Source organism: Phragmites australis, chromosome 22 (assembly GCF_958298935.1).
Source record: "Phragmites australis chromosome 22, lpPhrAust1.1, whole genome shotgun sequence".
Lineage (NCBI taxonomy): Eukaryota > Viridiplantae > Streptophyta > Magnoliopsida > Poales > Poaceae > Phragmites > Phragmites australis.
The window spans coordinates 1,939,828-1,960,953 of record NC_084942.1 but is presented as its reverse complement, the minus strand read 5'-3'; the positions used below and the strand labels follow the sequence as shown (position 1 = coordinate 1,960,953).

The following is a 21,126-nucleotide window of genomic DNA, read 5'->3' as shown; positions in this document are numbered from 1 at the left end:
TTGGGGTCCTCGTGACTCATTCAATACCTACAAATGCAGGTTTTCATGGGCACAAAAATGCCACCATGCTTTCTTCTTTCCAGATAAGTTTGTATCGTTTTGAGAAAATACCACGCTGCATTCATATGCTAGTCTGGTTTTGTATAACTTTGTCTATATTTTCTCTCTGGCTATGAATTGCCTCTATTTCAATTGTGCTTAAGTTTCATTGTCACTTAGTTTACTCTTAAAATTTTGGACTATTTGTTGGTCCATTCTCCACATCAATGGCTAGACATTGTAATAATGTATGCATGGTTGAGTGCATAATTTATGCAGAGACCGGAATAAAGACATTCTTTTTTTTTCTAAAAAACACCTAGTTATGTTTATGTCATCTTCAACAGATACATAAAAATTCATCTCCTATAACACTATTACAGTATCCTCTAACACTATTACAATAATCTTTATTTTTCTATCTCTAACAGCTACCCTATTTCCTACCTTCTACTACTCTTCTCCTTCCTCCAGATCCGCAGTCAACCTCTATGAACAGTGTTATGGGTGCTACAATATTTCGCCAAATTTGGAGTACCAACTTCTCTCACTGTAGCAACACTGTAGCTTTTTGGCAAATGTAGAGCGCTGCGTTCTCTCTCCTACGAAATCTGAGTGCTACAGTGGTATTCGGGGGGGTACTGTACGAGTGCTACAGTATTTTTCGGTGCAATGTAACCCTATGTGAACAGTGTTACGGTTGCTACAGTGGTTCGGCAAATTTGGAGTACCAAATTCTCTCTCCTCGCTGTAGTAGCACTGTAGCTTTGTCAATGTAGAGCGCCCGATTCTCACTCCTCAACACTGTAGCACTGACGAAATTTGAGTACTACAGTATTATTCGGGGTACTGTATGAGTGCTGCAGTATTTTTCGGTGTACTAGTACTTAGATAGACTCTGTTAGAGATGACCTTAGTTGTCAATTGGCAACGAAAATTAGTGGAGCTATATAAAATTTATTTCCCCCATTTTGTTGTATCGATTTTTTTTCAAGTACAAAATCTCATTGTACGAAAAGGAAATGCAAAATTACAAGTGCACTTGGGCACATACTGCATCTTAGCCCAATAGCCCTCCAACGTATCCAGACTCTTGAGCTTCATAAAGGATATGGAGATGATTAGAAGATGGGATGATGGTTTGAATTTTTAAAATTTTGCATCCATTTTGAGGTCAATTTAGTGGGGTAGTACATATACCCAAGTATGCTTACATGTACCAATGGTTGTTCCTCCTTTTCTCTTCATCCTTCTTTTTTCCAAAAGCATGTTGTTTTCACGAATAGAGTCACCCCTTGCGAAATTAACTCCTAGTGAATTTCGAATTTTTCCATGTTAAAGATGGAAATAATTTTTTATTTTTATCACCTGTAGCAATGTTCTTTTAAATTTTTTATCACCTGTAGCAATGTCGAATTTCGAATTTTTATCACCTGTAGCAATGTTTTTTTTATTTTAAATCACCTGTACTTGCAATGAAATAGAGATGCATCTGAGTTGTGAAGATTTTGTAAAGATTGGGCATATATGGCGAAGTCTCCTTCTTAGCAACTTAAAATATTCAAATTTCAACTACTAGGGGTCATGCAAGATTTTACGTTGGTGTAATTGTTCTTCTCATTCCTCATACATATGATCAGATGGTGTTCTTCCTTCTGAATCTCATCGAGTTTTTTGGACTTATCCTCACATTCAAACCCTTTCTGGCCGTACCAGAGCAATATGATACAAATTAGGCTTTTAGTTACAAAAATATTGGATTATTCAGAGGGCGAGTACCAGAGCAATATGATAAAAATTAGGTTTTCAGTTACAGAAATATTGGGTCATTCAGATATACTCTAGTCACGAGTCCTGCGCTAGTTAAAGTAAAAGGGCATAAGCATGCCCTTACACTGGATAGGTCTATATGAACAACGGATGAAGGAAGAGCTGACAGGGGCGGACTCACAGGGTGGTCTTGCTAGGCCCGGGATTATCCTGTTCAGCCCAAAGTTTAATCCGGTTCTTAAAAAAATCGAAAAAGCCCAAAAAGTACTGGACGCTCATGCCGTTTCTGACTCCTCACACGTCAGCATCACACCGCGACTCGACTCCTCGGTTGCCTCGACGCCTCCTCGCCTCCTCGGTGGCTCGGTTTCTCACGCCGCTGTCCCACAGCCCGCTGCCACCAAGTTTGACGCCATCACGTCACCAATTGGCATCTCCTACGAGGCGTAGCCGCGCAGGCACGACTCCGCGTCTCCAGCTCTCCGCGAGGCGCGACCCCATCTACCGCTACGCCTACGCCGGCGACTGCCACTTCTCACCCCGCTGGCCCAGGGACTACGGTCTACAAAAGGGCGCCCTATCGCAAGGAGTGCGACCGCTACGACCAGAGCGACGGAATTGGGATTTGGGAAGGACTAGTCGGTGCTAGCGCGTTGTACCAGGACTGCAGGTCTGCCATCTACAGGTCACCGCCGCCCAACCAGAGTTCGCCACCACTAAGGGCTGTGTTGTCAGTTGTCACCGCCACTGGCCCACTACTGTACCCCTCGGTGCTGGTCGCCCACATCTTCATGCTCCAGCAGCAGGTGAGCTAGCTGCTTCATGCCTTCATCCATGTTGTGCATCACATGCCTGCCAGCTCTTGTCTTGCCTCCATGGTTCGCCGTTCGCTGATTTGTGCCGTGCTGCCGTGCATCGATCAGGTTCAGGTGATGACTCTATAGAGATGAAAAGGCAGAGAGATATTGCTTCATTTTTTTAAACATGAAGTAAAGACAAAGAAGATTGCGGCTGAAAAGCATGCTCAAACTCAAGAACAAGAACCATCTCTAGTTCCGGCTATGACTAAAGAGCAATCTCAAGAACAACTACATCATGTTCTGATTCCGGTTGTGGCTGAAGAGCGACCTCAAGAACAAGAACCACCTCTAATTTGTGATGTTGATCATCTCGAACATTATCCTGGCTTAAGAGTGCCTATTGCAAGCTATAGTGTCAATGATCAAAATACGATTCGGAGAGAATATATTCTAAAAGTTCTATGCCAACCTTATGCCCATGATTACCCAACCAGGAACATATACGGTAAAGATCGTCGCTTGAGTATTATTTGGTTCCATAAATATCCTTGGCTTGCATATAGTATTGAGAAGGATGTAACATTTTGCATGGTATGTTATTTGTTTAGCAAGGGAGGCAGTAAATTTGTTGAAGGTGGTTGGAGAAAATGGAACATAGGTAATGATGCACTTGAGAAACATGTGGGATTGATCAAATTCGGTAAGAGCTTGTATCCCCACGGATTGAGAAATATAGGTAGATATGTGCCTCATGCAAGATCCCCACGATTTTATCCGGTTCAAACAATTGATGATTATTATAGAAGAGAAGTGTATATTGGTGTCATTGATCAAATTCGGCAAGAGCTTGACAATCAGTTTGATGAGGTAAATATGGAGTTGCTTATTTGCATGTCAGCCTTGAATCCCTTGAATTCTTTTGATTCTCATGATACACATAAAGTCCTTAGGCTTGCCAAGTTTTATCCTAAGGACTTTTTAAGTGTGGAATTGATAAGACTTGAACTCCAACTTGATAACTTTATTGATAACATGAGGAAAGATGATAGATTCAAAAGCCTAAACAATCTTGGTGAGCTCTCTATTAGGCTTGTTGAAATGAATAAGCATGTTATTTATAACTTTGTGTATTTGCTTCTTAAATTGGTATTGATCCTACCGGTGACGACAGCAAGTGTTGAAAGAGTATTTTCGGCATTGAGTTTAGTGAAGGATAATTTGAGAAATAGAATGGGTGATGAGTTATTGAATGATTGTTTAGTCACATATATCGAGCGGGATATCTTCTCCAAGATAAGTGAGGATAACATAATCGAGTCTTTCATGACCATACGAAAGCGCAAAGTGAAGAATCTAGAATAGTATCGTAATGATGTAATCTTACATTTATGTAAGACCTTATGTCATGTTTAGACTATTTATATTATGGTTTTATAAATTTAGGATTTATTATTGAATTTACGATATTATACCGAATTACCAAATTTGTATTATCTTTTACCAAATTTTATACTTTTTTACCAAATTTGTGATTTTAAAATTTTAGATGTCTACTTAAAAAATCCTGAGTCTGCCCCTGAGAGCTGACTGCTTGTATTTGTATCCCTGTATGTATGTGATAGCAGCATTTTAGCACAGGAAATGTATGGTTGGATAACTCTGGTCAAACTGATTACTTGCTTTTGCTCAGAAGGGCGTGTGCACTGAATTGATATAATGTAAGTAGTAATATAAGCAACATAACTCGAAATTATTTGTTGGAAATGAAATTAGTGCAAGCTGAAATTAGTGGAGTACACTGCAAGCACAGACAGCTTATCCTACTACTCTGACAGACGACCTTTTTTGTTCGCGCTGCTCACATAGGAGTTTTAGGAAATTAGTTGCAGTTAGTGAGTAACATTTGTGTAAGAAGGCAAAATTAGAAACGGAGAGAGCATAAACAAGCAGCATCACGTGGCGATATGATGGATGGGCTCTATTATTTGGAGCTAGCCCTCGTCTTCTGGCCTGTGTGATTTCCGCAGAGCAGAGGCAGCAGTAGCTGAACCGAGAGACAGGCGTCCAGCTTGAGCCTGTGCTGTGTCTAGTATGCTCTGGTTGTTTTATTTTTAACCAACTGGTAGGAGAACTGGTACAGAGCTGCCGAATTATATTTATTTTTAACTAACTAGTAGGATAACTGCGGAATTATATTAATAAGAATGAGTACCGACGGATATGAAGGAACATAAAGATAGGAAAAGAAAAAGAAAAAGGCTCCAAAAAGCACTATTTTCCCTTAAGAAAGGTCTGCTCTGATTGTTGTATCTCAACAAGTTGCATCGGTCGTTAGGTCAACCATTTTTTTTGGAACGAAAATTCTTTCGTAAAGAGATTTTTATCCTCTTCAACGTTCCAACGGTTTTTTTTTTACGGTTTTCGTCACGAAAGGATTCTAAGGTCATTTCTTTCAGAACAGTATTCTCTCTCTTTTCCTTTCGTAATTTCTCTCGAAGGAAAACTGTTGGAGATGAGAGAAAATAAAGAGAATGAGAATAGGAAAGAGAATCAGAAAGATAATGAAATAAAAGAAATATAATTAGAGATGATATTAGAAAATACATGAGTACTTGTCCAGCCTGCCCGCCGGCCGGCGATCGCGCCGCCGACAAGAATAGTAGACGAGGTCTCACCATGCACGTGGGTCTGGCATGGATGGGAATCAGAAATCCATGTGTGTAGATAACGATGCAATGGCGGCGAAGAGGATGCATTAGCTAGTTTTATATATCGTATATATCGCCGACGATTGAGTAATGAAGCAACTTGTGTTTACGCAAAGACAGAGAACGACTTTTATTTACAGTAAAATAGGAGTTGACTATATAATACTTGCAATTAGTACAAATCGAAGTCAATAGAGAACTCTCATTTAACATCGTGTTAAATAAGATTTTTCGGTCATCGGTTTTTTGTCAAGGAATAGGGATTGTTTTTGGTGAAAGAATAGAGATTTTCTTATCATCGGTTTTCCGATCTTGGAATGGGTTTTTTCGATCAAATAATAAGGATTTTCCAATCATCGGTTTTCCAGTCAAGGACTAAAAATTTTCCTGTTACGAGGCTGATTCTATGAGATTGGGTTGATGGACGTTTTAAATAGTGTGACCCTATATATGTATGTGTATTTATGCATATAAATGTATATATAAATACATGTATATGCGTGCATGTTTACAACATGGAGGCGATAATTTTTTACATCAGTATCACCTGGGGCTAGCTAGGTTGGCTCTTTCCTTTTGGCTGCTGCTGCGGATTGCCGAATCAGAATGTTAGTCGCTACTGACGCTACAGTTCATTTCAATTTATTCCCAGCGGTCAATTGAAAAAAAAGGCAATCGTGTTGAAAATAAAACTGAAACAACAATGACATCCCATGATATTGTAGGGCCTAAAGATTCTGATAGAAATTGGATGACAATTTTTTTTTTTGCGAGGAACAGGGAGTTTTATTCAAAAGGACTAATGTCTTCACAATAATCTCCAGCGAGGAGCTCAGTACTACACGGAGGTGAATCAAGCCGCAGCACCGAAGCCACCACACCTCTTTTAGCAACTTGTGCTAGCTCATGAGCAACTCTATTTCCCTCCCTATTCACTTGACAGAAGCACCTATCCGGTAGCCTTCGGGTAATATCCTTAGCTTCCTTCAGCACATACCCGAAGCTTGCACGATCCCATTCAGAAGATGACAGTCCCACAGCGAGCGCCGAACAATCCCCTTCAAAAATGCAAGGCATGTTCACCCATTCGAGCGCTAGTTTGCAGCCAAACAGACAAGCTTGACCTTCGGCCTCCATCGCACTGTGACTCACCGAAAGTTCAGACCAAGCAGACAACAGGACCTCACCCAAGCAGTTTCTAATAATACAGCTGGCAAAAGAAGCCCCAGACCTCAAATCAAAACTGGTGTCAGTATTCACCTTTGCCCAACCGACTGGAGGCGGCACCCAGCAAGCAAGAGTTGCAGCCTGCCGCAGAGGTCTGGGAGCACCACAACCCTGCACGGGTCCAGAACTTGAAGCAGAAGCTTTCCCTTTATCGTCATTACTGTGTCGGATTTACAATAGTGACTCCAAGTAGCTTTTCAGGAAATTGGCCGACTGAGAGACCGAAGCTTCTCCCTTTGCATAGATAGCATCATTCCTCAAAAGCCATGCCCGCCAAAGCAAAAGAAGAATGCAAGCCCAGGTAAAATCATTCACCAAATCAAGGATAACCTGAAGCCACGCCGGACCCGAGTAGGAGAACTTTGATTCAGAAGGCAGCGCCCAGAATTTCCTCATTTCCTCCCGCAACACTCTGGCTTTGGAGCACCTTACCACAGCATGGAATCCATCCTCCTCTGCAGATCCACACAGAGACCATGTCGGCCAGGGGGACAAAGTCCGACGCCACCGACTCACTTGCGTAGCCAGAGCGCCCCGAGCAAGTTTCCACCCAAAAGCTTTAATTTTCTGAGGAACCCAAGAACTCCAAATGCACTTCCAGATATGATTGTCTCCCTCACCAAGAGTACTGATTGCTGGCAAATGCGAGGGTTGAGTGCGGTCATTGATAGCCAAAAGATAAGCGCTCCGGACTGTAAACAAACCCCATGGATCAAAATGCCAAGCAATAAAATCATCATCTTCCCGGATTGGAACTTTTAGTTTCAGTACCTCAGCCGCGTCATGGGGCCACATGATCCAATGGATAAGAACCTCATTGCAGTGCTTGGTACCCGGAACCATGAGCTCATTAACTCTATGTAATCTTGATGCTTCCTTCATCCCCGAAACTTTAAGTGCATTGTCCCTTGGCAGCCAATTATCTCACCATATCCTAATATTCCTTCCAAAACCGACCCTCCAAATAAGACCCTTTTTCAACAACTCCAACCCATGGACTATACCTTGCCATGACGGTGATCCCCCGGAGGGAAAGGCTGTATCGTGAATTTGACCCCGAGGGTAATACTTCGCTTTTAACAAACTGGCACACAAAGACTTTGGGAATTGGATTAGCATCCACGCTAGGCGAGCAAGGAGGGCTTGATTAAAGGCGTGAAGATCTCTAAAACCCAACCACCATAGCACTTTGGAACTATCATCTTCTCCCAAGCAATCCAATGAACTTTCCTGACATTCTCCTCATCTCCCCACCAGAAATTTCTTATCATTTGCATTAAGTCCTCACACATTCCTGCCGAGAATTTAAAGATTCCCATCGCATATGTTGGTAAGGCTTGCAGCACAGACTTGATCAATGTTTCTTTCCCACTAGATGAGAGGTATTTCTCAGACCAATCCGTCAACTGTTTGACATACTTATCTTTGATTGGCTAGAATTTGTTGTCCTTCATTCTACCCTCTGGGACAGGGAGCCCCAAATACTTCTCCTCAAAACCTACATGCTGCACATTCAGGATTGATGCCACCGCCTCTTAGTTCTCCTGACTGCAGCACTTGTCGAAAAGAAGAGAGCACTTGTCACGGCTTAGTAGCTGACACGTGCAGCGTTCAAATAGATGCAGCGCCTCAAGAATGATATGAGCTCTATCATCGATAGCCTTAAAGAAAAGAAGGCTGCCATCAGCAAATAATAAATGAGACACCCCCGGTGCATTCCTGCAGATTTCCAACTCCTTCAATCTTTCATCATCGATATCCTTTTTCAAGATACGAGACAATCCATCAGCAATAAACAAGAATAAATAGGGTGATAATGGATCACCTTATCGAAGACCCTGCAAGGGGAAAACTCTTGCAGCAGCCCCCCATTGAACCGAATAGAGAAGCGTACAATGGTGACACAAGACATTATCCACCGTACCCAAATGTGATGAAAACCCAGTCGGATCATGGTCTTTTCCAAAGTTCGCCAATCCACCCGATCATACGCCTTGGCAAGATCCAATTTGTGAGCACAGAATTGTCCTCTTTCATCCGTATTCTTTTGCATAGCATGCACACACTCAAAAATCAAAAGCAATGAGCGCATTATCAGTTATAAGCCTTCCTGAAATAAAAGCGCTCTGAGTTGTGCTGATAATCCCTTCCAGGATGGGCCTTAGCCGATTAACCAGGCACTTCAAAACCACCTTATAGATCACATTACATAAGCTGATAGGCCGACAGTCCTTCAGTGTCTCCGAATCATTCTTCTTTGGGATCAACACAATGGATGTATCATTAACACAGTCCAACATCAATCCATCCACAAAAATTGTTTCACTACCTTAATCACATCATCCCGCAAAACATCCCAGTTCCTTCGAAACGGTGCTTTTAAGGGCCCAATTTGAAACAAGGCATCGCTGATTTCTTCATCCGAACACTCCTTGCATAGCCCCCTGTTCATATCATCCGTAATAACTCGTTCATATATCAGTAACAGAGGCGCTGGATCCACCTCGTTATCTCTCGTATACAGGGAGATAAAGAAATCCCTCTTTCCATCTCTTTAGGATCTTCAACCCACTGATCACCATTTTTTAGGCGAGTGATGTTGTTCTTTTTCGCTCTCCACACAGCTTTCCGATGGAAGAACTTCGTGTTTCGATCCCCTTCTCGAAGCCAAGCAATACGAGATCTTTGCAGCCATATCATCTCCTCTTTATAGAGTAATTCATCCATCTCCTTGTTCAGCCTTTTTTCTTCGGAGCGCGCCTCATCGGTATTAAGAGACTTAAGCTCTTCCAACCTGAGCCGCCTCTTCTTAAGCTCTTCCGTGACGTTTCCAACATGCTCCTTCCCCCATGCATGCAGCGTGCTCATCATGGAACTTAGTTTGCAGCCCACATCCCCCAAATTGGCCACCAGCCAAGAGTGCTCCTAAGAGGTCTTGATTTCTTCATACAAACCCTCCTCGTGCTCCCATAAGCTTTCATACCGCTTCACCTTCCTACCCCTCCTCCTGCTCGGCGGAGCTTTCAGTCTCAAAAGCAAGGGACAATGGTCCGACTACGAAGACACCAAATGGCACAATTGGGCCTCTGGGAAAGCTTCAGACCATGCCGGATTTGCGACGCCACGATCCAGTATGACTTTCACATTGCGAAACCATCTTGCTTATTATCATAAGTCCACGGGAGGCCCACGAAGCCAATGTCATGCAAGTCACAGTGAGAAAGGACTTCACGAAAATCCAGCATTAGCCTTTCCGATCTACGCGACCGAGAGAAGTGCTCTCTTTGCCACATCGCCTCATTGAAATCCCCTATCATCAGCCAAGGTATATCAGAACAGTCCTTTATCCTTCTCAGTAGCATCCACATGTGATGTCTATCCTGCATCTTTGGTTCGCCATACACAAAAGTAGCATGCCAAAGAATCCCCGACGCACCCTCCTTTATGTGAACATCAATGTGATGCAAGTCATAGGATAACAACTCCACCACCAGCCCTTCCTCCCAAAACAACGCCAAACCTCCTCCCTTTCCTTCTCCTTTCACAGCAAAGCAGTGTTTCATTTCGAGCCGCCAACGCAACTTTCTCACATAATCACAATCCTGGCGAGTTTTCGACTGGAAAATGAGCTTGGGTCGATGGGTCTGCACAAGGTAGACCAACTCCTGGACTGTTCGGGCTTGCCCAAGTCCCTGACAATTCCAACTCAGGCAATACATTAGGCCCGGCGGGGCCCCTCCGAGGAGCCCGCCAATTTTGCCAAGTCATTGTTTGAAGTAGTGCTTCCTTCCTTCTTCTGCCTCTTACTGTCTCCGTTGTGCTCTACTGCATCATCACCGATCAACTCCTCTCCGTTCCCAGCTGTCTCCGCCACAACATGAGGGTCAGCCGTCAGAGCGAGGACTCTCCTCCTTTCATCACCTCCATCCATCCCTATCCTCCTCTTGCAAGAGGGACCCGAAGAAGTCCTCAGGGCAAGTCATTTTGCTGGGCTCGAGGCTATGCTGCGAATGTCCTCATCATCAAGCTCCTCCGACTCGAAGCTGCCCCTCGACATCCCAAGTCCCCCACGACCTCCTCGTCCACGACTGCTCCCGCATCCTCTTCCTCCCGATACCTAGTCCTCCTTTTTCCTGAATTCCAGCGCGATGAGAGACGCCGGAAAGCCGATCACCTCCTTTGAGTGAACCTCGTCGCCGCACTCCTTTGTAACGTGCCCAACCAATCCACACACTCCACAAAACACCGGCATCTTCTCATACATAAAGCGGAAGAACATCTTCTTTTTGTTCAACATCAAACTCGCCACCCTCGTAAGAGGTTTATCGACCTCAATCCATACTCGAACCCTAACCCCATCGCCATGACCTTTAACCGAGAGCTCGTCCAAGCGGATGACAGAGCCCACCCGCCTTGCTAGTTGAGAAGCAACACTCCCAGTACGAATTTTCTCTTTTAGGTCATACACCTGCACCCAAGCCTAGAATTGCTTAAGTTCCACCATCTACAACTCCGACCATCCGTCATATTCCGTCAATAGCACTGGACACCCGCGAAAGATCCACAGTCCGCCTTCCATCACCCTCTCCCAGTCCGCCAAACAATGGAACTGGACCGAGAACAGGTCGTCCTTCAAAGCCCTAAACTCCACATCTTTCGCACAGTTCCATGCAGATCGCATGTTACCGAACAAGGCTCCATGGCTGAACTTCTTCGAGGTATGGACTCTAAGAAGGGCCAACCACCTCGCATCAGCCTCCAAATCCTCCTCCAGGACAACATCTTCAAACTCCTCCTCCCTAAGATCCGAGCTTTGCAGCAACTCATCCAGCGTCTGCTTTGATGGTGTCACACCGCCGCCTCCACCATCATCGCACGCCGCCTTCTCCCCTTCGTCGAACCCCCTATCTTCGAAGACGCCGATTAGCACTTGCCATCGATCACGAGCACGCTTCTATCACCGAAGAAACGATGATATTAGCTGAGAGAGGTTTCCCGATCGATTCCGTGAAGGAATCCGATCAGGATCTGGTGGTGTATTTGGTGGACTCCCAAGCCGCCGCCTAGGAGGAGAGAAACCCTAGAAGTTAGGGTAAAAAGTCTTTTTGATACGCAGCCAACTTGAGTTTTTGAGGAGCCGACGCGAGCTATCTTTTCAACTGTTAGTCTTTAATTGGACGACAAATATGGTGGTTGAGCAACAATGACATCCCATGATATTGCAGCACGCACGCAACGGATTGAACCGGCCGTGCGCACACCCTGACGCATGAGCTGATGGCTGATGCCATATCTTACTGGCGATCCGGTGCATGCTGAGCACATATTATCATTTACTCGCACTGATTAAGCAGCATAATTAAGCGAGAGACGTTTGTTCGATTGTACGTTCACTTCTTGTACGTTTATCCTATCCGAAAGGAAGGAATTTGATACTCTCTTCGATCTTTTTTATTTGTCATTTTCGGATCTGTGTATCAAACTTTTACCACTAATATGTTTAAAACTATTAAGATTGATTATATAAAAATTATATTATTGGATTTATCTTTACAAATGTGTTAATAAAAATATAATTATATTAGTATATATTCGTATTAACTTATAAAAAGTAGTAGTCAAAGTTACATCTCGATGACGGTAAAAAAAACATTTAAGGATAAATAAACAAGAGCAGAGATAGTATATTATTATGAATTAAGTTCTTGTGTATGATCAGAACCAAGCATTGGCTTGGATGACTAGTGGAGATGGTTATATCCCCTACTCATAAGGAATCAAACTCCATATGTTGCATCATGTGTGTCTTATCAAGGTAAAATTTTATTTTAGTAATCGATAATTTATCTATTGATATCAAGTGACTATGGTGATTTTGTCGATTTTTAAGTTTTGTATCTCGATATGGTTTTAAGTAGATGTTGTGTGAGTGTATGTGCACGTAAACTTATTTTACTTGGGCTTCTAAAAAAACATGATGGCCCCATCCTTGAATTGGCATATATGCATGCACCTTAATTACTCTAGTTACTATCTTATAGCAATTGTTAAGTATTGATTAGATAGCAGACGAAGATGTATACGTAGTACTAGCGATGGACAATTCCGATTTGGCTTCATGGACATGCGTATTGGTGGATCCGATCGAATTTTGCCTCCCCTCCCCTTACCCTTAGTCGTCGGAGTGGCTGTGTGTAAGCTGCTTGATCACCACGGAAACCACCGCAAGGACGTGGACATTTCTCTCTCTCTCTCTCTCTCTCTCTCTCTCTCTCTCTCTCTCTCTCTCTCTCTCTCTCTCTCTCTCGCTGTATATATACACGCACACCCTTCTTCTGCTTTACCTAGCTAGCTAGCAGCAGAGTTGGAAAAGAATAGCGTGTGTACACGCTGTGCAGTGCTGATCAAGTGATCAACCAGCTGTCGAGAGAGAGAAGAAGAAGGGGCCGGGACTCTAGTTCGTGCCGATCGAGATCTCAGAGCGAGGCAACTAATTAATTTTTAATTAATGAGAATGGAAGGGGAGGCGCCGGAGCAGTCGGCGCCGTTGCTGGAGAAGACCCCCGGCGCCGGCGGCAGTGGAGGTAATTATATGTACTTGGAAGGGTGCCCCGGGTGCGCCGTGGACCGGCGGAAGGCGGAGAACCCGGGCATCCCCTACGGGAGCTTCCTCTACGTTTGGATCGTCACCCTCTGCACAGGTATGTCTTTTTTTTAATATATATAATCAAATCAATTTTTTGCCCGAAAAATTTTGCTGCTATTGTCCCTTCATCATCCCTCCCATCCTAGACCAACCTTCTTCTCAATTTTTTTATTTTATATCTTTTAAATCAAAACATTGCAAATATATGCGTCCGTTTCGAATGCAATTGCATTTTTGATATTTGACAGCATTGGAATGCAATATATAATTTTAAATATGTCGTTCATTGAAATGGTGACAGGTGGCTTGTCGTCTTTCTAACTATAAGATCTGCAATTTTTCAAGAACGTATATATTTGTAATTCCTATTTAAAAATGTAAAAATAAAAAATTCGAAAAGCGATGGATTTGGGCCAGCCCGGTTTTTTCTGGGCAAATGGTTTATTTCCTTTGGCCCGGCCCATAACAGAAATGGGCCTTCCGGGCCGTGCTGGTGCAAACTCTCCGCGAGTCTTCTTCGTCTCTCTGGACTTCTCCGCCCTTGTGTAGCGGTGCATGTGACGCAGTGAGTGATAGGATCCGTTTGGCGCGATGTGGGTCAGCGCGGTTCAATCCGTCTTGGTTTCCTCCTCCTCTTCCTGCCGTTCTCGGCGCGGCTCGGGTGGGAACGCCATAGACGGCACTCGCATTGCACCCCTATCAGGGCGATTCGAGAGCGAAAGGTCATATCTTTGGTGGGCGGAGGTCGCGGTACAAGGTTCGGTTTTCGCTTTTCTTGATTCGGTTCTTGGGGCGGCAATATAAGGCCGGCTGGCCGAGGGAAACCGGCATTGCGCATTGCCTGTCCTCGTCTCCGGCTTCGGTGCTCCAATTGCTGTTCTGGGCATTGAGGGGGTGAGGGACGAATTTGTTGGCCGCCGATGGGGGAGGAGGGCACTTCGCCGTTGCTGAAGAAGGAGTACCACCCGGGTTGCCCCGGCTGCGCGTACGACCAGAAGAAGGACCTCCAGAGGGGGATGCCTTACAAGGAGTTCTTGTATGTCTGGATGATTTCTCTCACGGCCGGTATGGAAATCTGTCCTTGCAACCTTATCTCTTCAGATTCTGGGGAGTTTTTCCTTTAAAAAGCTAACTTTGGAGAATTCGGATGACCAGATGTACAAATAGCTAGGAGGTTAGAGCTTGCAGTTGCCAATCTAGGCTAGTGTACTTGAAGGAGAATAAAAGAGATTTTTCTTGGAATCAGCTGGGATTTCGATGTCACATGTTTCAAATCGTGGTTCTTGTGGGTAGGTCGATGGTCCATTTGCCACCCGCAAAATATTTTCATTGGATGGATTACTGCACGAGGAAATGCTGATCTAAAATAGGTATCTGCTACTCTATAATAGCAGCAACAGCCCAACTCTTGACATTCTATCATAGCAGCAACAGTCCAATTTTTGACAAAATTTCCTACTATGAGGCTGTTGGTGGTACTGATTTTGCAGTAATTTTAGGTTGTTTGCTGTATCTTCCTACCGATACTATAGTAGTACTTCCTTGCTTCATCGACTGAACTGTAGCATTGTGGTCTGCATATCTCACCGCTGCAAGGTAGCAGAAACTTGTTTGTGAGATAGAACACACCTTCCTATGGAATATCGATTTGTGCAAAGTTGCACGATCCAATTTCCTTAGTAATGTAATGTCTGTTTACCTGAGATTCTTTAGACTGCTCCACTCAAGCAGCATCTAGGACTTAAGACCTTTACACCAATATGTGACTTGTTCTCCATGTCTCGATCTTTAACCACAAACAATTATATTATATCTTTAATAAGGTTGAAATTTTCTGAGTGCGTGAGTGCCTTTCTCGGGTCTTATTCAGCAGTTTCTTAGTCACCATTATTGAACTAAATCGATAAATGTCAGCATCAGCACTTGCAGATCTACAAAACATGATTGGCATTTATTTTTTCTGTGTTGTTAGTATCATTTATTTACCCTCATAAATATCGTCCATTGCATATTTACTGTTTACAATTTTCTTCTGTTTTCTTTTTCAGCTTTACCAATATCATCACTGTTCCCCTTCTTGTATTTCATGGTATGTATACCATTTGGTTCTCCTTTTCTGATTATTCATGTTTCTGTGTTATATTACGAATAAGTTGCCAGTACAGCAATGTTGATTTTTGGGTACCCTAATCTGCCTAATTTTTTTTCTTTCTTCTATACCTCTGCACAAGCGCATCTGTCAAGTACCTTTAGCTAATATATGTTCATGTTGTCTCTTACTGCTCCACAGATAAGAGACTTGCATGTTGCTAAAAGAACAGAAGATATCGGGTTCTATGCTGGTTTCGTAGGTTTGCTTATTACGAATTGCTCATTCAAATTCGGCATGGTTTAGCTCGATATTTATAAATGGTGAATATTTTGTGAGTGAGCAGTTCCATAATCTGGATGTTTCCAGGTGCTTCATTTATGTTTGGTAGATGCTTGACTTCAACAGTTTGGGGGATAGCAGCAGACCGTATTGGGAGGAAACCGGTCATTATGTTTGGCATTTTCTCTGTGTTAGTATTATTTTGCCTCCATTTCATGTGAAACAAGTGTTAATCAAAGCTTGTGTTTGTTTACTCCTGTCCCTTTCTTTTTCCAGTATTTGAGTTCTAATTTAGTTCTTTTTTATACCTCAGGGTTGTATTTAATACTTTGTTTGGGCTTAGTGTCAGCTATTGGATGGCAATAGCTACACGATTTCTGCTTGGTGCTTTAAATGGTTTACTTGGACCAATAAAGGTATGGTGAATTTGTGAGCTCTTTTATGTTAGATGTGATATAGTTGATGACTTTATGCATGACTTTTACAGGCTTATTCTATTGAAGTTTGCCGACCTGAACATGAAGCTGTAGCATTATCACTTGTAAATTTCAAAAAGTCATACTGATGTGTTATTATCTTTTTTCTTGTTTCATGATTTTGATTTTGATTCACCTTCTTACAATTTTAGGTCAGCACAGCTTGGGGGCTAGGTCTCATCATTGGTCCTGCTCTAGGAGGCTACCTTGCACTGGTACAGCAGTGATGATTTAACTATATTAGACTATATCTAATTGTCAATGCTAACCTGGTTAACTTTATGGCAGCCTGCAGAAAAGTTTCCAAAAGTCTTTTCACCAGACTCACTCTTTGGAAGGTATCTTTTCACATAGCAAAACTAGATAATCTCAAATAATTGATTTACGGAGTACTTACTTTTTATGGAAACTTGTCAGGTTCCCATATTTCTTACCATGCTTATGCACATCAGTTTTTTCTGCTGCTGTTCTCATAAGCTGCATATGGATGCCGGTATGTGAGATTGCTTAAAAATATTTCATTTGTCATGTACCAATCTTTGTACTTAAATTTAATGCTTCTCCTACCCATCGTAAAGCATCTCAAAATATATTTTAGGAGACTTTGCACAAGCATAAAGTTAGTGAAAATGGAAATCAGAGCATTGAAGCTTTGGAGGCTCATCTCATTGATCCGAAAGAAAAGGTTGAACAAAGTGGTAGTTTGGATACCAAGAAGAGCTTATTCAAGAATTGGCCATTGATGTCATCAATAATTATCTATTGTGCCTTCTCCTTTCATGACATGGCTTATACAGAGGTATTTGTTTACTATTTTCTGTTTGTTATTTATGACTCCGAAGTATTGAAACTTGTTGGATGATTATGCTTTAGAAAACTAGGCAGAGTTGATGCATTTTATAAATTTTGGTCCAAAATAATTGTGCACACCCCCCCCCCCTCCCTCCCTCCCTCCCAAACACACACACACCAACAACAAACACACGCATGCACAAAGATTCCAGAAACTGGAGAGATTTCATAAATTTTGAAGAAAATTGGCTGAAGTTTCTTGAACTCAACTTGAAGTTTGTTCAAAACATTTTGAATTATTGTTACATGCATATGTAAACCGATATAGGTTAACTAGCTATTGAAATACAGTGGATGTTTCAAACTATTGACCGGGCCATTTTTCCCTGTCAGCAGGGACGGAACTAGGGGGTGGCTGGTAGGGACCATGGCAGATGGCACACCTATGCTTCATGTATTACCTTGTTAATATATTTGCTAGTTAGATCAAAATAGTATAGAAGCTTTATTTGGCCCCTTTCAACATAGGTGTAATAGCACTTGCCACCCCCCCCCCCCCCCACCCCCTCATTTTAGTTTCCTAGCTCTGTCCCTGCCTGTCAGTCTAAGGGTGGTTGCTATCGCTGTGAATATAAATTGTTAATTCTTGGTTGTTTTATTATTAACTGAGATATATAATTGTTGTGCATTTCAGCAGACAAGATACTTAAGTATTAAGACATTTTCTATTGAATATTCACCACAGCTACCAGCCAACGATAACTGGTAGTATAAATCATAAGAATGATTTACTGTGGATGGTTGCTGCAATTAATAGATTAGCAGCTAAATTTTTCATATGTTACATTTATCCTTATGTACCAACATATAAATAAGATGTCTTTATTTGAAAACTATCACAAGTTTGTCTGGATCTATGCAATTTGCTCTCTACTGCAATACCTGTCTAGAGGAAAATTTAGCATGTTTTAGAGCACTAATAAAATTAAATTCAGGTGTTCTCTCTATGGGCTGAGAGTGAAAAGAAGTATGGTGGACTAAGTTTATCGTCTGAGAATGTAGGTCAAGTGCTTGCAGTTACAGGTAGATTTCTACATTGTTTTTATTGTTATTAACATGCAGAAAATGATTTCTATTATTGTTGAGAGTGGTTCATGAACGATACAATTTCAGACAATAGTACCAAATTATAACCTTTCACCTGTATACGGAAAATGAATTTTTAATCATTCCCTTGAGCTGAACAGAATCCGCAAAATATGTCCTTACTGTAGTTCCATTAATTTGGTTCTCAATACTCTGTACACCAACAATTTGTTATTTGTTGATAACAATTCGGATGGTATTTTACTTCTTCCATTTCAGGTGCCAGTGTCCTTGTATATCAACTCTTTGTATACCCTCGCATTAACAAAGTTCTTGGGCCTATCAAGTCTTCTCAAATTGCAGCTGTGAGTGAAACTTTGCGCTGTTAATTAAATGCTGCAGTGCTTCTCTCTTCTCACTGCGTATCTTAACTATTGTGCCTGACCTTGCAGATTATATGCATGCCAATTCTCTTTGCCTACCCCTATATGACATACCTATCAGAACCTGGATTATCAATCGTTCTTAATATTGCATCAGTGATAAAAAATAATCTTGGTGTGAGTATTTTTTTCATCCTTGTTATTTGAACTTTTATAACTAAGTAAGTACATAGATGGCAATTTTTATATTTTTAGAAAGTCTGCAGTTACTCTGCTCAGAAAAAAAGAAAAGAAAATCTGCAGTTACTGCAGACGGTTGGAAATATCAGATATTTGGATCCTGTGTACTTGGCCACCACAGAGTTCACACTTCCTTTTCTTTTGAGTAATTGGATTGTAGGTACTTTTTGTTTTGTTAACGTGCTTAAAGTTTATTTCATTTTAATTATTATCATCCATGGTATACTATATCAGGTTACCATCATCACAAGCACTTTCATCCTTCAAAATAATGCCGTGGTATGCACCCATAAACTCAGCTCAACTTTAAGTTTTCAACAGATTCGTTAAAAGATTTGTGCTACAAATCTGCAACCGACCGATGTCCATGCAATTATTAACAGCCTCAGGACCAAAGAGGAGCTGCAAATGGATTGGCGATGACAGGAATGTCCTTTTTCAAGGCAGCCGCTCCAGCAGGAGCAGGGATTGTGTGAGTATAATTTGTTCCTCATAGCTACTCTGAAATATTTGGAGTTTCAAGTTAAAATAAACTTGCAGTACACGTTGCTGCTTTTAACTATATTGAAATGAAATGTGTGGCTGAGGTCTAGTGTAACTTTTGGATTGCCTAGTACTCCACCGTGGCTGAATTTAAGCTTCAAAAGTAGGAATGTTGAGATGTAATGTACATTGGATCTACTGGTGCTCGCCAGGGTTCAAAAAACCGTCGGTAACCGCTCAAAAATCGCGGTTACCGACCTTCCCGGTCCGGTCCGATTTTAAAAACCGCTCGGTAACCGAAATTTGAATTCAAAAAATTCGAAAAAATAAAAAAAATTAAAAAAAATTCAAAAAAAAATCTTAAAAAAAACTAGACACAATTCTAAGAACTTCTGTGAAAAAAAATTTCAAAAATAATGTCGTTTGCATCATATTCTATAGGGAGAAAGTTTGAAAAAAATGAAAAAAATTGAAGCGTGCGGCTCAATTATTAACTCACGTTAAGGAAAAGTGTAACATGCAAACACATATTTTTCTTGTATAAAATGTATTTTAAGAGAACCTTTAAAATTGATTTCACTTTATTTAGAGTTTTATTAAATTCTCTATGATTTTTACAAAGTTCACAAGCATAAAGTGAATATGTTAAGAAAAATCACTGTAATTAATTTTTTCATGTCTACTATTATTTTTTCTACGTAAATCATAATATAAATAAGCTAATGAAAGTGGTTTCACTAATTTTTAAGGTGTGATGGGTCAGTTATGAATTAATCTAGTTGCAACACATTTACACAATCATGCATGTTACAATAACTAATTCATGAGTTCATATATTTTTAAAAGATATAGGATCATGTAATAAGACTAACAAAATTAGTTTCATGATTTTTGGATTAGCAAAGAGTAAACTATGCATTTACCTTGGTTTAACAAATAAAATTTCTCACAGAAAATTTTGAACTTTTTTATGAGTATAAATACTTTTATCATGTAGATCATGTTACAAGGAATCCAACAAAATTTGTTTTACTTGATTTGAAGCTCGGATGAATTAGTTATTGATTTTACAAGATTGAACCCTTTTTTAGATTTTTTGTTGAACTGCGCTGAAATTCGATAAAACCGCTCGATAAATCGAGAAAACCGAGCGGTTACCGAGCCAAACCGCTCGGTAACCAACCGAATCAAAAATACGAGAAAATCGCTCGGTAACCGACCCAAACCGCTCGGTAACCGACCCAAACCGCTCGGTTACCGAGAGGGCAAAAACATGATTTTTTCGCAAAAATTTAAAATTTGCCGAATGAATTTTCTCCGAATTTTTTTGAATTTTTGACCGGTAATCGCGGTTACCGCGGTTTTTCGGTTACCGCCGGAGGTTGGTAACCGACCTCCGGTCGGTAACGCGAACCTTGGTGCTCGCTGCTGCTGCATTTGATCAGAGTTTATCTGCTTCATGTGAAGTACGAATTCTACCTGATTTTTTTTTTTTTTATTAATGCAGGTTCTCATGGGCACAGAAACGCCAGCACGCCTTTTTCTTTCCAGGTAAAATTGGTTACCTTTTTTGAGAAAATTTCAGATACCTTTTCTTTTCTTTTTGGCAGGACATATTTACTCTTGCATAATTTTCCTCATTCCACCCGCACAGGTGATCAGATGGTGTTCTTCCTTCTGAATGTCGTCGAGTTGCTTGGACTAATCCTCACATTCAAACCATTTTTGGTCGTGCCAGAGCAATATGAAAGAAAATAGTTTTTTCAACTATAGAAGTTTCAGAATATTCAAATGGAGTCCAGCTCCAGTGAGGCAAAGGCCCTAAGCGTGCCCTTAGACCAGGAGGCCCTATGAAAACCTGAAGAAGCAATAGTTGTTTGCTTGTAATTGTGAGTAAAAAATGTATGTTGTAGCAGCATTTCAGAAAAAGGAAATGTATAGTTGGTAAATGGTGGCGACTCGATCGCTTGCTGTTGATTATGCAGGCATTTATATCGTGTTGCTGCACTGTAAATAGCAATGTAAGAGATAGCAACTAAAATAATAATGAAGTAATAATACAGTTTTTTTTAAAAACTAATAAATGAAAAAAAATACCAAGGTGA

At 41.4% G+C, this 21,126-nt stretch overlaps 1 protein-coding gene across 5 annotated transcripts; it reads left to right on the top strand.

Moving 5' to 3' along the window:
• The first annotated feature begins 12,873 nt into the window (after positions 1-12,873).
• Positions 12,874-21,101, top strand: LOC133904662 (protein ZINC INDUCED FACILITATOR-LIKE 1-like). Of its 5 annotated transcripts, XM_062346125.1 has the most exons (18): positions 14,128-14,255; positions 14,484-14,560; positions 15,239-15,279; positions 15,481-15,541; positions 15,649-15,751; positions 15,875-15,977; positions 16,049-16,102; positions 16,190-16,252; positions 16,326-16,375; positions 16,455-16,530; positions 16,636-16,836; positions 17,825-17,912; positions 18,195-18,280; positions 18,368-18,475; positions 18,773-18,817; positions 18,922-19,010; positions 20,529-20,572; positions 20,676-21,101. In XM_062346125.1, the coding sequence occupies exons 3-18, from the start codon at positions 15,277-15,279 to the stop codon at positions 20,777-20,779; spliced, it is 1,278 nt and encodes a 425-aa protein (XP_062202109.1). In that variant the 5' UTR covers positions 14,128-14,255; positions 14,484-14,560; positions 15,239-15,276; the 3' UTR covers positions 20,780-21,101. The 5 variants fall into 5 exon arrangements, with proteins under 5 accessions (XP_062202110.1, XP_062202106.1, XP_062202108.1 ...); XM_062346122.1 differs by lacking the exons at positions 14,128-14,255; positions 14,484-14,560 and adding an exon at positions 12,875-13,245; XM_062346123.1 differs by lacking the exon at positions 14,484-14,560 and having other exon boundaries at positions 13,431-14,255.
• The last annotated feature ends 25 nt before the right edge of the window (positions 21,102-21,126 follow it).

What these genes read in the sequence shown, in the direction of transcription:
- LOC133904662 (XM_062346122.1), top strand. Translation starts at nt 13,053, where the DNA reads ATGAGAATGGAAGGGGAGGCGCCGGAGCAGTCGGCGCCGTTGCTGGAG. An exon ending in GTTTACTTGGACCAATAAAG is followed by an intron (nt 15,978 to 16,048) that starts GTATGGTGAATT and finishes TGACTTTTACAG; the next exon opens with GCTTATTCTATTGAAGTTTG. An exon ending in TAAGCTGCATATGGATGCCG is followed by an intron (nt 16,531 to 16,635) that starts GTATGTGAGATT and finishes AATATATTTTAG; the next exon opens with GAGACTTTGCACAAGCATAA.